Here is a 12,921-nt window from a genome sequence, read left to right as displayed (position 1 = left end):
GGGTCAAACGAGTTGCAACTTGCCTTGCTCCAGCATCTCATCGATCTCGATCAGATATACGCACCAAGAAGCGATTTGTGTGAGATGAGATGCAGTGTTCCTCAAGATGCTGCAGATAGCATTTCTTTTCTTGGATCCATTATAAGATGTTCTGTGGGGTATCAGTTACGACCTTCGCCGCAGTGTCCAGGTCCTTAATTTCAAACTTGATGACAGGAACCTGGTAACGTTGCAATAAGTTTCTGATTTTGTCGATATCGACTCCAAATGAGGACTTTGCTTGATTCCATCTTCCGTTTATGCTATTCAAAGATTACGCAAACACGGTTGGTGTATTGCTCTAGACTAGCTAGTAGGCTATCGGCATTTGGGACTTTGGCCACGGCCATGTCGCAATGTTAACTCAAATACTATATGCTATAAGTGGTCTAAAGGGTTTAAGACTTTTAAGAAATTCTAAATGGTAGGGTCTTCAAAGATCACGAATTTTGCTTGTTGGCACGTATGCTAATCGGCACGTTTGCCAACTGACAGGGGTAGATTAGATGTTGACCGGCAGGTTTGGGCGGAGAATGCCAATGAGCCGTACGAGCACGTTCGTGAGAGACGAATGAGCTCAATATATCCTTTGGCTCCGCGTGTTGCTAACGGTCATCAAATTTTGAGGTTTGATGATGTTACTACTCCAGGAAGGCTCTTGGATTTCGTTCGACAAATTATGAACAGACCATATTATTTTTCTCGAAGGAATTCAAGGCTTGTGTGTATTGATTGGGGTGGCTTGGCATAGGATTCGCACTTCATCTCAGAAATGATCCCACTGCAACCCGAAGCAGCTCCAAGAAGGCGCAATTCATTATGATTCTATTCATGGTAAACGAATGCTTCGCAACGGGAGGCCTTTGACGTTCACCGAATGAGGAATCTGTTCAGCGGTCTCGAGATGAGGTTATATAAGTATGCTCTTCCGGGTTGGAAAGTAAAGCATCAACAACAACAACTACTCACATCCATTTCCTACTCACATTCATTTGTTTCCTTTTCGGGTTTTTATCCCATTACTTTCCTTCATTCCTTCATTTGAAATTTACAATCTACACTTCACAATTTGAATTTAGTTATTTTTTTCTCTACTTCATTTCATCATGTACTCAACAAAAAGTCTCATCGGGTTCGCGAGCATGCTCGCATCCCTTCCATCTGTCTTTGCTGGCTTTAGTTCCACCTCTTCTAACAGTGTTGCCATCTACTGGGGTCAAGGTCCCAACCAAGGGACACTCGCATCATACTGCTCAAGTAAGACTTTACAATCACTTGTCTGCTTGAAAAAACATAAGACAAAACGCTGACAAACAATTACAGATGCTGGCTTTGACATCATCCCCATTGCTTTCTTGATCTCTCTCAACAAGTTGACTGTCAATGTTGGAAACGCAGATCCCGCTCAAGTCGCAAAGGACATCGTCACTTGCCAGGGTATGGGTAAGACAATTCTCCTCTCCATTGGAGGAGCAACTTACACCGAGAATGAACTCGCAAGTGCTGATGCCGCAACTACTGCGGCCAAGAATGTCTGGGCTGCATTTGGTCCCAAAACCTCATCCTCTACAACTCGACCATTTGGTGACGCTGTCGTTGATGGTTTCGATTTTGATATCGAAACCCAAGGTCTTACCAACTTGGATGTCTTCGCTCAAGAACTCCGCACTCTTTCGGATGCTGAGACCAGCAAGAAATACTACTTGACTGCCGCCCCACAATGTCCTTACCCGGATCAAGCCGATAAGTCCTTCCTTCAAGGCGCAGTCTCTTTCGATGCTGTCTTCGTCCAATTCTATAACAACAACTGTGGTCTTAACAAGTTTGTCAAGGGAAGCACCACTCAATCCGAATTTAACATGGCCACATGGGATACCTGGGCTTCAACTACCTCCAAGAACAAGAATGTCAAGGTTTTCGTCGGTATCCCAGGTAGCACCAGCGCCGCCACAACAGGTTACATTGACCAAGCCACTCTTACTGATGTCATCACTTACTCCAAGACTTTCAAGAGCTTCGGTGGTATCATGTCTTGGGATATGGTCACTATCATTGGAAACAGTGGTTACCTTGCCAACATCAACAAAGCACTTGGAGGTGCCCCTGCTTCAGGATCTACTGGCTCCGCCAACACCTCTGCTGCAGCAACCACTGCCAAGGCTTCCGGCACTCCTGCCCCAACCACCCTTACCACTAAAGTCAAGTCTACTGTTGTCTCTTCCAAGGCTGTTGCTACCACTACCGCTAAGGCCGCTGCTACTACCACCGCCAAGGCTGCTGATGAACAAACCACCGTTGCACCTGCCGGTGCAAGCGCCACTCCCGCCTCCGGAGCTGTTCCACAATGGAGCCAATGCGGAGGTGAAGGATACACCGGATCCACTGTGTGTGCAAGTGGCTTCAAGTGTGTTAAGACTGACGACTGGTGGTCTGCTTGCGAGTAAATTTCCTTTTCCCATCTGGATTAGAATCCACTCGAAGAGTATGACGACCAGAAATTTATTGGCGCATGCATATGGATATACATTCCCATTCTCCTTAAATTCTTCATGGAATGACCTGGCAATGATGGTACGGTAAAAAGGAATGGATATATCTGGACATGTTTGGCATTTTGACGCGCGGGATGTGGTACGTGCATTGTTTGTTTAGCATTTGGAACTTTTTGTTGAGTTTGTGGAGAATTATTTTTGGATTTTTTTTTCGCGCGAGGAAAGATGATGAGTGGTTGGTTGTTTAGATTTGTATTATTATTCTACCTATACTATAGCATGATCGCATTTTAGACGATCAGGTGACCGCAATATATATGATGAATGTCACTTTTGTTTCGAGTGTTGTTTTGAATGTGTTTGACTGTTGTAATTGATATTGTGATTTTCGAAAGTTTTCGTTAGCACTACCTACAACTCAGCAGTAGCTAAACCTCCTGCGATGTCTTAAGAAAGTGAATTGCGGCACTAGGAGCTGGAGGCTTTGCAGGGTGATAAGTTCTACTATAGTCTGTTGCTGTGGAGATGAGATCGATATGATTTCTAACTTGCTTGGCATGACTGGTAAGCACCTCACCAAGGCTCTAAAGGAAAGTGGTTAGTGGTCCAGACCAGCAGGCTACATTCAAGCTTCCAGCACCTAAGAACAATTCATTATCTATAGTGTATACAACAATTTAAGCGGTTCGGATGTTTTAATTGGACTCAAAGATTAAAGTTCCTTATTTATAGGACTGAGGTCTGGGCTATTGCAAATCCCAACACGGATGAGAATGAACTTTGTCTAAAAAGATTGGCATGTGTTGTGATATATATACGCGCCTGTAGTCTATCTGAAGCTCTCGAGCAAGTGAAACAATCTTCAGGACTGATCATCTCTCAATTCACCATCGACACGAAGGCCAAGCTTAAACCCTCCCACGCAACCTCTCTGAAACAACCCCTCATTATCATATGCTCGACTAACATCCCTGAAAAAACTTACATTCTCCTCTCCATATCCCTCAAATGGTCTCTGCCACTCTGCGCAGTAATTCAGATATTTCCATTTATGACCCGTTCCATTCTTTTTTGCAATTTGTTCAATCTCTTCGATTGCACGCCGTGTGGTTTTCTTCACCACTTCGTCATCTCGGGCGTTGGGCCAGTTTACTGTAAAACTCACGATCACGAGAGGTTCATTGATATTATGTAGTCCCAATGGATTCGCATCACCCTTGCGCACCCAATCCGTTAATAATGGTTGCATGACCAGCGTCCAGACTATACCTTTCACACTTCGCAGTGAAGAAATAGCGTCCTGATATACATCATGCGTAGCGGCGAGTGTAGCGATATCATTCCTGATAGTTGTCGTGGCGAGCACTTGGCGTTTTCCAGGTGGATTAAGAGCATTCATTTCATCGGTTCCACTTGTTAATGTGCGCAGTTTACACGTGCTCCAAAAACGCCACATCGATGAAAAGCGTGATCTTTTCCAATATTCTGGCCATTTTTTCTCAGAGGGCCTCGTGTATACCAAATTAACGGAGATAGCTTTTACGCCCAATGGCTGTATGTATGTAAAACATGCCAAAGGATCAGCAGCATGGTGATCCCAATCAACTCCGTTCACGACCTCATTGAAGGCGGATATAACTTTGCTGGTTTGAGAACTAGGCATATAAAGAAAACCGCTCCAGATTTTGGTGCTGGGAAAACTGCGAGCCGTGAAGCGAGTGACGATGCCGAAATTGTTAGAACCTCCTTTGAGGGCACGCCAGAGATCAGGATTCTGGGTTGCGGAGGCTGTGGTGAGAGTTCCTGATGCGAGGACGATATCATAGCTGATTATGTTGGAACATACTAGACCAAATTGAGGACAGAAAAATGAGAGACCGCCTATTTTCAGATATTAAAGAACCGCTCCATGTATCAGATAATCATAAGCTCACCTCCAAAAGTCAGCCCGCCGACTCCCACAGCAGAATTTCTACCACCAACGACAGCAAGCCCCCTCTCATCCAAAACTTTTGAAACATCCATCCACCTACATCCGACTCCAATAGTCACACTCGATTCATCATTCTCCTCAGAAGGTACAACCTCGTTGAAACAACTAAGGTCAATAAGAACACCTCCTTCGATATTCGCAGCCCCAGCAACACAAGAATGGCCGCCACTACGGATAGCGAACAACCCATCGAATCTGTGTTCTTTACCGACCTTTTGCTTCCTCCGTTCATCATATTCACGCTTGAGAATTGTGATAGCTGTGCAAATTTCCTCATCATTGCGGGGACGAACAATACATGATGGGTTTATTTCGCATTCTTGCTTTGCCCAGTAGCCATCCACTGCTTTGTTGAAACTGGTGATACTTTGTGGTAGAATAACACTTTCAGGCAGAGCCGCTGCGAGAGTCTTGCTGATTCTCGTGATTTCTGGAATAATCAGGTTGTCAGTTCGCATTGAGAATAGAAGGCGACGCATGAGGAAAATGGATATAAGTATCAATAAAGCAGTCAAAGACGCGGTAAGTATTTGAGAAACCATGGTCTTGAATCTGATAGAAATGAATGGTCGACTCTATTATCTGACATGTCGGAGGCCATCATTTGTCAGAGGAACCTTAGAAAGACGTGAATAGATGCATATGGCGCAGCACGGCAATTGCCAGCCAATAAATATCCACCAGCATTTACGTATAAAGTTCCACCACCAGTAAAGCAAGTGTATGTAAAGGTACATAAACGCATTCAAACAAGGGCATCTCCCGATTTTCTGCCCCAGCGAAGCCTCGCAAACACATTCTTGAATTTGGAGCGTTTGTGGTTTCTCTCGATTGAGCCGTACTGGGAACAGCAATCGGAATCGGAATACGCAAATGAGCTATTCTCAGCTTCCCTGCTGGCCTTTTTTGTACAAGAGCCACGTTTAAAGATTTTCCTGATCAAATAGATAGGTATGCACCATTCTGTAGGAACCTTGCTTTCGCTCGTTGTTTTGAACACTTCGAATCTCTTTCCGGTTTCTTTCCACCATTCGCTATTGTCTTTTTGCATGTGGTCCACCAATTTCTGTCGTTGAGGGTTATAATTGGCGTCAATCTTTTGCGATATGAAGTCCATGTTAAGGACAATCGCATAAGTTATTGCGCCCACGATGCACGCCGTGATGATGAATGGCACTTTCGTAGAGCTTTCCTGAATGTTTGGAATTGCCCAGAGCGCCTAAGATATGTGAGAATAACGGAGAAGATCAATTTAAATGATGCACTTGCCGCACAGAAAGCGAGAGGCAAATAAAATATGCTGACATACGTCAAAAGTTTGACGTTTTCTCCTAGCCTCGTGGACGCCCTGCTCTCCACCAGTGCGCTGGCATTGAATAGCTATTTCAGAAATTATAGCATTAGAGACTATTCTGGATCTATAATTCATGAGTTTGGTGAAACAACTATCAACTTACCCCATCTCGCAAAGCCTTTGTTGTTTCCAACTTTCTACTGAAATCGCTGCGTAGTTCTTTGAGGGTGTTTACGCGTGTTTGCGCTTGTTGGATTGTTTTCTTGAGCTGCTCGAGCATATGATCACCTCTAAATGTTTGCCGCTCTCTTGGTGGATACAGACACGCTGCGTCTAACAGGTGCTTTGTATCTTCGTCATCCAGTAATGGCTGCAGGTGTTCCTTATAATATAACTCCCATTGCTTGACATTATCAGATAAGACATTATCGATTTCGGTCAAAAAACCAATGGCCCAGAAATACTTTTGAGAGCGAGTGAATTTCTCGTCGTCAAAAAGCAAGTTGGAATATTGCTCAATGTCTAGGAAATTTTCTTCCAAAAGTTCGCGGAAGGGAACGTTTAGCCCCTTCCATCTCTCTATAACAAAAGAAAGCGCCAGTTCAACGCATTCCAGCTCAGCATGAATTGCCGTATCATGTGTGAGGATGTACTTTGATTTTCTTTTAATAAAGAAATCGTCTGCCCCTAGTATAAGAATCGTGTAGAACGGATCGAAAGGCCCATGAGCAAAATCAAGGGTGTTTATATAATCATTAGAGGTGAAAATTGAGACCTGAAAATTCAATTAGCAACGAATAATGACCTGAGACGAAAGAATATGGAAAAGAATATGGAATGAATACAGTAAGGGTAGAAAGTCTCAGATGACGATGAGCAGATTTTGGGTTATCACCAAAGAACGGTCCGGTCTTCCATCGCGGTATGGCTTTGAGTGGAACATCACAACCATTAACTAGTTCGAAGAAAGTGAGAGTGTAGTGAGAGGAATTGTGAACTTGACTAGGCGAAAACCTTGGAAATTGACTCGCAAGGTGGCTATTGAACAGTTCTTGTGCAACTTTATTCGATAGAAAATTGTCAGCAGGTGCCTGTGCTGTTTCTATCGCGGGATGACCATTTGTGTGCTTGTTGCTATAGTTCCAATGACCTGTATTCGCCATTCCATTGAGTAATCTGCATGTTACGATTTGTTAGTCCCACTGAATACCACTTTAAAAGTAACAATTCCAAAGGTATTACTGACATCAAACGTCGCCAAGGAGCAGGTGTTTTGAAGGATCCTAATTGCGGCAGTATCAGAGGATCGAATGTTAGTATTTGTTCGGACCTGGATACGTTAGCATTAATCAGTTAATTGAGCCTAAGACTCACTTACATATATGGGAAAAGCAAAGAATCCTTGTCTAGCAAATTACAAAGAAAAAATCTAGATAACCCGAGTGAGATTCTACAGAACGAGAAGATTCAATAAAGCTAGTATCTTTGTTGGCCTCCGATAAACATCCTAAGACATCAAAGCTATAGGTTCTCCCCGTTCATGGATCATAATCTTCAATCAAAAATTGGACACTCGACCGTGTCATATCACACTCTGATAGTTTTGTAGCTTCCTGGAGTGATAGAAACTGATTCATTCCGTCCAGTCCCAGCGGCTCAAAATTATATTTCTTTCTTTCAAAGTGTTCATGTATTCCCTGAATGGTGAAAGGGAGCCCTATGCGGTCATCGGATGGAATGTGTAAAGCTACACCAAGACAGTCTGTCAGAATTTCCGTGCAGAATTTCAAGGTATCAGAATCGTCGAGTGGAGTAGCTGAGTATGGATGACACCAAGATCTCAACCCCACTGAAACTTTGTCTAGACACTCGTAGGAATTAATGTCATTTTCAATAGATTCAATTTTATTGTGTTGGGAAGTTCTGCCCTCTATCGACGAAGTTGGTCTCGACGGTGGTAGTTCGATAGAAAGCGCCATTTTGGGCCCAGAGTAGGTGTTTTCATACCATCGCCAAATGTCACTTCGAACAGGATCAGATCGAGTAGCGCTAGGTTGATTGGGTGTGGAGGCGTTAACACGTAATTGGATATCAAGATCCCGGGAAAGCTTTTCGTTGATCCCGCGAAGCAATTTGAGTAATTCGTTGTGCTCAGCGGAATCTGAGCTGAGTGAACTGATTCCTGAGGCTGTCTCCCAATCGGATATTCTTAGTCACAAAAAAGATTGAAATGCTTAAAGGTATCGAAATATTGAAATTGACGAACTTGTTGCTGCAGTTCAAGAAGAGCAGCAATTATATAATTCTTGTAATAGTTGTTTATGGGTTAGCAGAGCCGTGTAATTGCCAGGCCGACCAATCAATAGAAATAATCACATATTTGCCAGCAGTACGCGAATAGCCGCCGACTTTTTCAAGGATCTGACACCCTACACGATGCATCTGTTTGCTTCCAATCAAGTAAATATTTAACAGACTCCTGAAACTTCTACCCGGGAACTGTCTCGCAATACTCCAGATGCGGAAAACGACCTCAATGTAACCATATCAAAATTGTATTGCTTCTAAATAGTCAAAATACTGAATGATTGGCTTGTAGCGTCACCAGCACAAGTAGTCGAATCTAGCTTTCCATCAGCGTTTGCCACAAGGCAGGTTGCATTATTCCCATTTTCAGGGGCAAGTAAAATGTCTGTTTGGCCTTCTATGAAAGGGAATAGTTGCGAGTTTGTCACCAAACCATCTTTGAAAAGTATCAGCGGGCGTTTCTTCTAGTGATATAAAACAATTTCGAAAATACATACCGCCATCGGCTCTTCCCCCGCAAGAGAACATAATAACTGTATCGCCAGCAGCTCTTCTCGGGTCAAAGTTAAGACATCCTTGAGTCTGTCCAGAATTATTAGCATCTTGCGACAACTGTCTATGGAGAAAATAACTACTCACCAAGCTGCTAACTACAAGCACCGAGCCGGCCACGTTATTATGCTTTCCACTTGTAACAATATCCCAAGCTTGATTTTGACTTCCATCACATGTTTGTAGAGTGATTGGAATCAAATTCTGTCTAAAGTCGCCCGCAGTTGGATCAATGAATAGACACTGACCAGATGCATCTTTCAAAGCGACGGACGAAAAAGCCTTTACGGCAGTATTATCCATTTCGTTGGCTTCAGCTGCGGCGGAAGGATTGAGTACACCTCCAGCACGGGAGACGGGAAGAGGGGTCGTTGAATCGCTTGTCGGTACAGCGGAGGCAGCTGCAGTGATGACCACTGATGATGGAGAAGCAGGAGTTGGCAACGATGAAAAACCTGCTGCATCTGAGGCCACTGGCGCAACAGAGCTAGCGACTGCTGGATCGGTGGAGGCACTTGAGGCACCGAAAGTAAATGTTTGGCTAGAATCGGATTCATCACAGGGAGCCTGATCGAGAACGTTCGCAGTAGTAACAGATAAACAGGTGCCTGGGGCATTTTCGGGAGTAAGAGTAAGTGGGCCGGAAGTCTCATTGAATGAGAAGAGCTGGGAGTTTGTGACAAGCCCATCTAATTCAGGTCAGTAAGAACCTGGCGACTAAAAGGCAATAAACAATAAATACCTCCGTCGGCCCGACCACCGCAAGAAAACATGATGACAGTATTGCCCGCCGCACGGCGAGGATCAAAGTTTAAACAAGCTTGGGTCTAAACTCATTAGTCCTTAGAAGAGACGGAAAAGGGGTGATATTGCCCACCAAAGTATTGACAACTAGCATACTACCTGCTACATTGTTGTGTTTTCCACTAGTGAGAACGTCCCAAAGCTGCCCCGTACTGCCATCACAGGCAGCTATTTGAATTGGTGTCAAGTTCGCTCTGAAGTCACCGGAAAGTTCATCCACGAAGAGACACTGCCCTGACGAAGTCTATATCTTGATTAGCACCTAAGAAACTGAGCTCAAGCAGAAGAAGACCATACTGTGATCGGAACCGATGTGAAAGCTCTCGTTGCAGTATCGTCCCGTTGTTGTGCTTCCTCAAAGGCAGTCTGATCAAGAGAAGCGACAACTCTCATACGAAAGGCTGGGGAAGCAAAACCCCATGTTGCTAAAAGTAACAATAAAATGAAGAGATACATGATTGCGGGTTGATATGTAATAGGGTAAAAAATGATCGATGGCAAGGAGTAAAATTACTTGTACACTTGTTGAAAAGAATGGAAGACTGCCCAGCAGTTTAAGGAAGGTAAATTCAGAATAGAGAACGAAAGAAGAAATAGTAATAAAAGTAGGAAAATAGAAATAATCGCAATTGAAGTTTGTGATGTGCAATGAAGCAGAAAACTCACGATGGTATATATCAACTTTACATACTTGAGTAACATTGTACCGGCGGTCCTCGAAACACTTCTTGTCAAAGGTCACAGCATATGAATCTAAAAGCAAAGGTACTTGGTAAGTAGGACATTACCAAGAAGTCCTCTTAGGGCTTTCCTTAATGCAGAATAAGCAGATTATCAACTTCACCTGAGCAAACATGCAAGTAATGAAACCACACGCGTCGCAAATCTTGTTCCCGTGTAGCCGTTTTATTTGGCGGTTAGGAGGTCAAGTTTCGGGTCAGGTCTCGGGAGAATCCGTTTGATCTGCACTGATTGATCTCATCGCTCGTGAAATGATGAGGGTTCATCTGATCTTTGTTTTGAGTTTAATTCCAGATGGTTTATGATTTTTGAAAGGAGGATTTGTTTTTGTTAGTTCCCGAAAAAGATTTTGACACACGCCCTCAATTTCAGATGACCGTCGAAACGAGCTTGGCGGCCCTGGCATCAGCTCCTGCATGTCAAATCAGACGACTGGGGTGTCTAATCGCAAGGGCGGTTCATCCGTTCGCCAATTCTTCTAACATCTCTCTAAGCCAGAGATCAAATGGGGATGAAAATCTACTTTATGTTATAGCGCTCGAAGTTTTGGTTAGCATTGAAATGAATTAGTACTGCATAATAGGTTTAGACGGCACAGAATTCAGAAGCTTGGAAGAGTAAATCATGGACAAATTAGAAGATTCGTTGGACATCGTAAATTGTCTTTCATAATTCATGACGACTTGGTATTTTACATTCCCACGCGCTTTTAATGCATTATATCTAATCTTCATCCCAGTTCTATCACAATCAGTAAGGATCATCGTCAATGGAAAGATTGTGAACTTACAGGATTTGGTCCTGGAGGCTTTGGTCCACCAGCTTGTCTAGCAACAATAATTTGATCAACGGAGAGCACAGTTCTTGCGGCCTCGGTAGCAAGCTTGATAGCCCAACTCTTTGAAATCATAAGATCTAAAATACCCTCTTGCTTTGCATCAAGAGTTCCGGTATCATCCTCATTCTATGGCAAAATTAGTATAAGTCTAAAAAATGGTACCAATAGGGCTTACTTCAATATCAACACCAGTATTCCAGTTATCGTGCTTGTGGTGAGCAGTATAAAGTCTGCTTAATGTCTCTGTGGCATCAAGACCAGCACTTTCTGCAATGGTTCTTGGAATAACTTCGAAAGCCTCACCAAACTTGCGAATGGAGTATTGAGCCAAACCAGGAGTCTTGTCACCGAATGCTTGTATCCTCTCAACCAATTGAATCTCTGTAGCTCCGGCACCCGGTACGAGTCTTGGATCTCTTGTGATGGCCTTAACGACGTTGACACCATCATCAACAGCACGCTCGACATCATCAAGATGATTCATTGTTGCTCCTCGAAGGACCAAAGTGGCAGTTTTTGTGGTTTCGTTCTCTTGTCTGAAAACTGTAACTCTATCTCCACCAATCTCGAGGGTCTCCACAATATCAACACTTCCCATCTCATCAGGCATTGGTGCTCCAAGTCGAGCTAGTGGAGTAGCACCGACGACTCTACATAATCTTCTGAGTTCGAATTTGCTGAGAATGCGGATGACCAAAATACCAAAGCGGTTAAGGTAATGCATGGCAAGTTCACCTACAGTAGAACCAGCAACAACGACTCGTAGACCGGAATCATAAAGCTCCTTGATGGCAGTTTCCAACTGGTTCTCTTCTCCCTTTGTGAAATCTAACATCTCCTTGGCGTTATGTAATAAAACGGTACCCTTGGTTTCTGTTTGACTGATGTCGATTGGGCATGAGAATACACCGACCTTTGCCCTGGTGGCCTTCTTGACTGATCCATCTGGTTCACGGCCGAAAACCATACCCTTGACAACCCTACTTTGTTCTAAGCTTCCTCCCATAATCTTAACGACTCGGATGTTATCGACGTTGAAGTTGATTGGGTTCTTTGGGAGAACGGCCAAAACAGCTTCGGCGACCATGTTTGCCAAGAAATCCTCGTTGCCGTTTTGTTTGCTTGCAATAACAGTTCGAATAGCTTTGCTGAGTTCGGCCTGCGATCGCATATCCTCTACTTTGTCCACCACTAAGTTCTCTAACTCTTCCAAAGCAAACTTCTGTGCTCGCTCGTAACCTATAACTATATCACTAGTTTTCAATCCCATTCTTAAAAGATCTTCAGCTTTCTTTAAGAGTTCTCCTGCAAGAACAATGACTAAGTTTGTAGCATCTCCCATCTCGGCTTCTTGTTGCTGACTGGCCATGACGATAAGCTTTGCTGCGGGGTGGACAACATCGAGTTCTCGAAGGATAGTTGCGGCATCTGATGTGAGGATCATCTTTTGCAGATGGTTAATGACAATCTTATTTCGTCCATAAGGTCCTAAAGAAGTTTGAACTGTTGAAGCAATAGTCCGGCATGCATCGATGTTACGAATAACTGCTCCATCTTCAGAATCATAGCTTTGGAGGGGGTTAGCTTTTGTATTTACTATGAATTTAGGGAGAAACTCCTACTTTTGATAACCTTGTTTGAAAAGGTTAGAATTAGGGGCATTTGGGATATTGAGAGACATCTTGAAATGTGTTCAGTAGAAAGATCTCTTGCGTTGATATTATCCTTCCCTTCCTGCTCAGGGAAAAAAGTCGCGTCTATCTGCCTTTTTTGGTGGAGGAAGCGTGGATGTTGGCCTTGAATTGTGAGGCATCAATAATTTTCGATGCATGCCCAGGAGCTGTCATGCCATAGTTTACCC

The 12,921-nt window shown here is 43.6% G+C and overlaps 4 protein-coding genes across 4 annotated transcripts; 1 reads left to right on the top strand and 3 right to left on the bottom strand.

Annotated features, from left to right (window-relative positions):
• Window positions 1-1,145: 1,145 nt before the first annotated feature.
• On the top strand, window positions 1,146-2,483 carry EAE98_006408 (uncharacterized protein; the record flags this gene model as incomplete). Its single annotated transcript, XM_038954031.1, has 2 exons — window positions 1,146-1,296; window positions 1,363-2,483. The coding sequence occupies 2 exons, from the start codon at window positions 1,146-1,148 to the stop codon at window positions 2,481-2,483; spliced, it is 1,272 nt and encodes a 423-aa protein (XP_038809821.1).
• A 910-nt stretch (window positions 2,484-3,393) lies between these two features.
• On the bottom strand, window positions 3,394-4,982 carry EAE98_006407 (uncharacterized protein; the record flags this gene model as incomplete). Its single annotated transcript, XM_038954030.1, has 2 exons — window positions 3,394-4,412; window positions 4,466-4,982. 2 exons carry the CDS (start codon window positions 4,980-4,982, stop codon window positions 3,394-3,396), a joined length of 1,536 nt encoding a protein of 511 aa, XP_038809820.1.
• Window positions 4,983-8,352: 3,370 nt separating this feature from the next.
• Window positions 8,353-9,937, bottom strand: EAE98_006406 (uncharacterized protein; the record flags this gene model as incomplete). Its single annotated transcript, XM_038954029.1, has 6 exons — window positions 8,353-8,561; window positions 8,623-8,707; window positions 8,765-9,366; window positions 9,420-9,504; window positions 9,555-9,725; window positions 9,779-9,937. 6 exons carry the CDS (start codon window positions 9,935-9,937, stop codon window positions 8,383-8,385), a joined length of 1,281 nt encoding a protein of 426 aa, XP_038809819.1. The 3' UTR covers window positions 8,353-8,382.
• A 1,008-nt stretch (window positions 9,938-10,945) lies between these two features.
• EAE98_006405 (uncharacterized protein) lies at window positions 10,946-12,741 on the bottom strand (the record flags this gene model as incomplete). Its single annotated transcript, XM_038954028.1, has 4 exons — window positions 10,946-10,963; window positions 11,013-11,186; window positions 11,236-12,628; window positions 12,683-12,741. 4 exons carry the CDS (start codon window positions 12,739-12,741, stop codon window positions 10,946-10,948), a joined length of 1,644 nt encoding a protein of 547 aa, XP_038809818.1.
• Window positions 12,742-12,921: the final 180 nt, after the last annotated feature.

This window comes from Botrytis deweyae (assembly GCF_014898535.1).
Source record: "Botrytis deweyae strain B1 chromosome Unknown BDEW_013, whole genome shotgun sequence".
In the NCBI taxonomy this organism is placed as follows: Eukaryota; Fungi; Ascomycota; class Leotiomycetes; order Helotiales; family Sclerotiniaceae; genus Botrytis; species Botrytis deweyae.
Note: the sequence above shows the minus strand (reverse complement) of the source record. Positions and strands in the feature narration are given on the sequence as shown.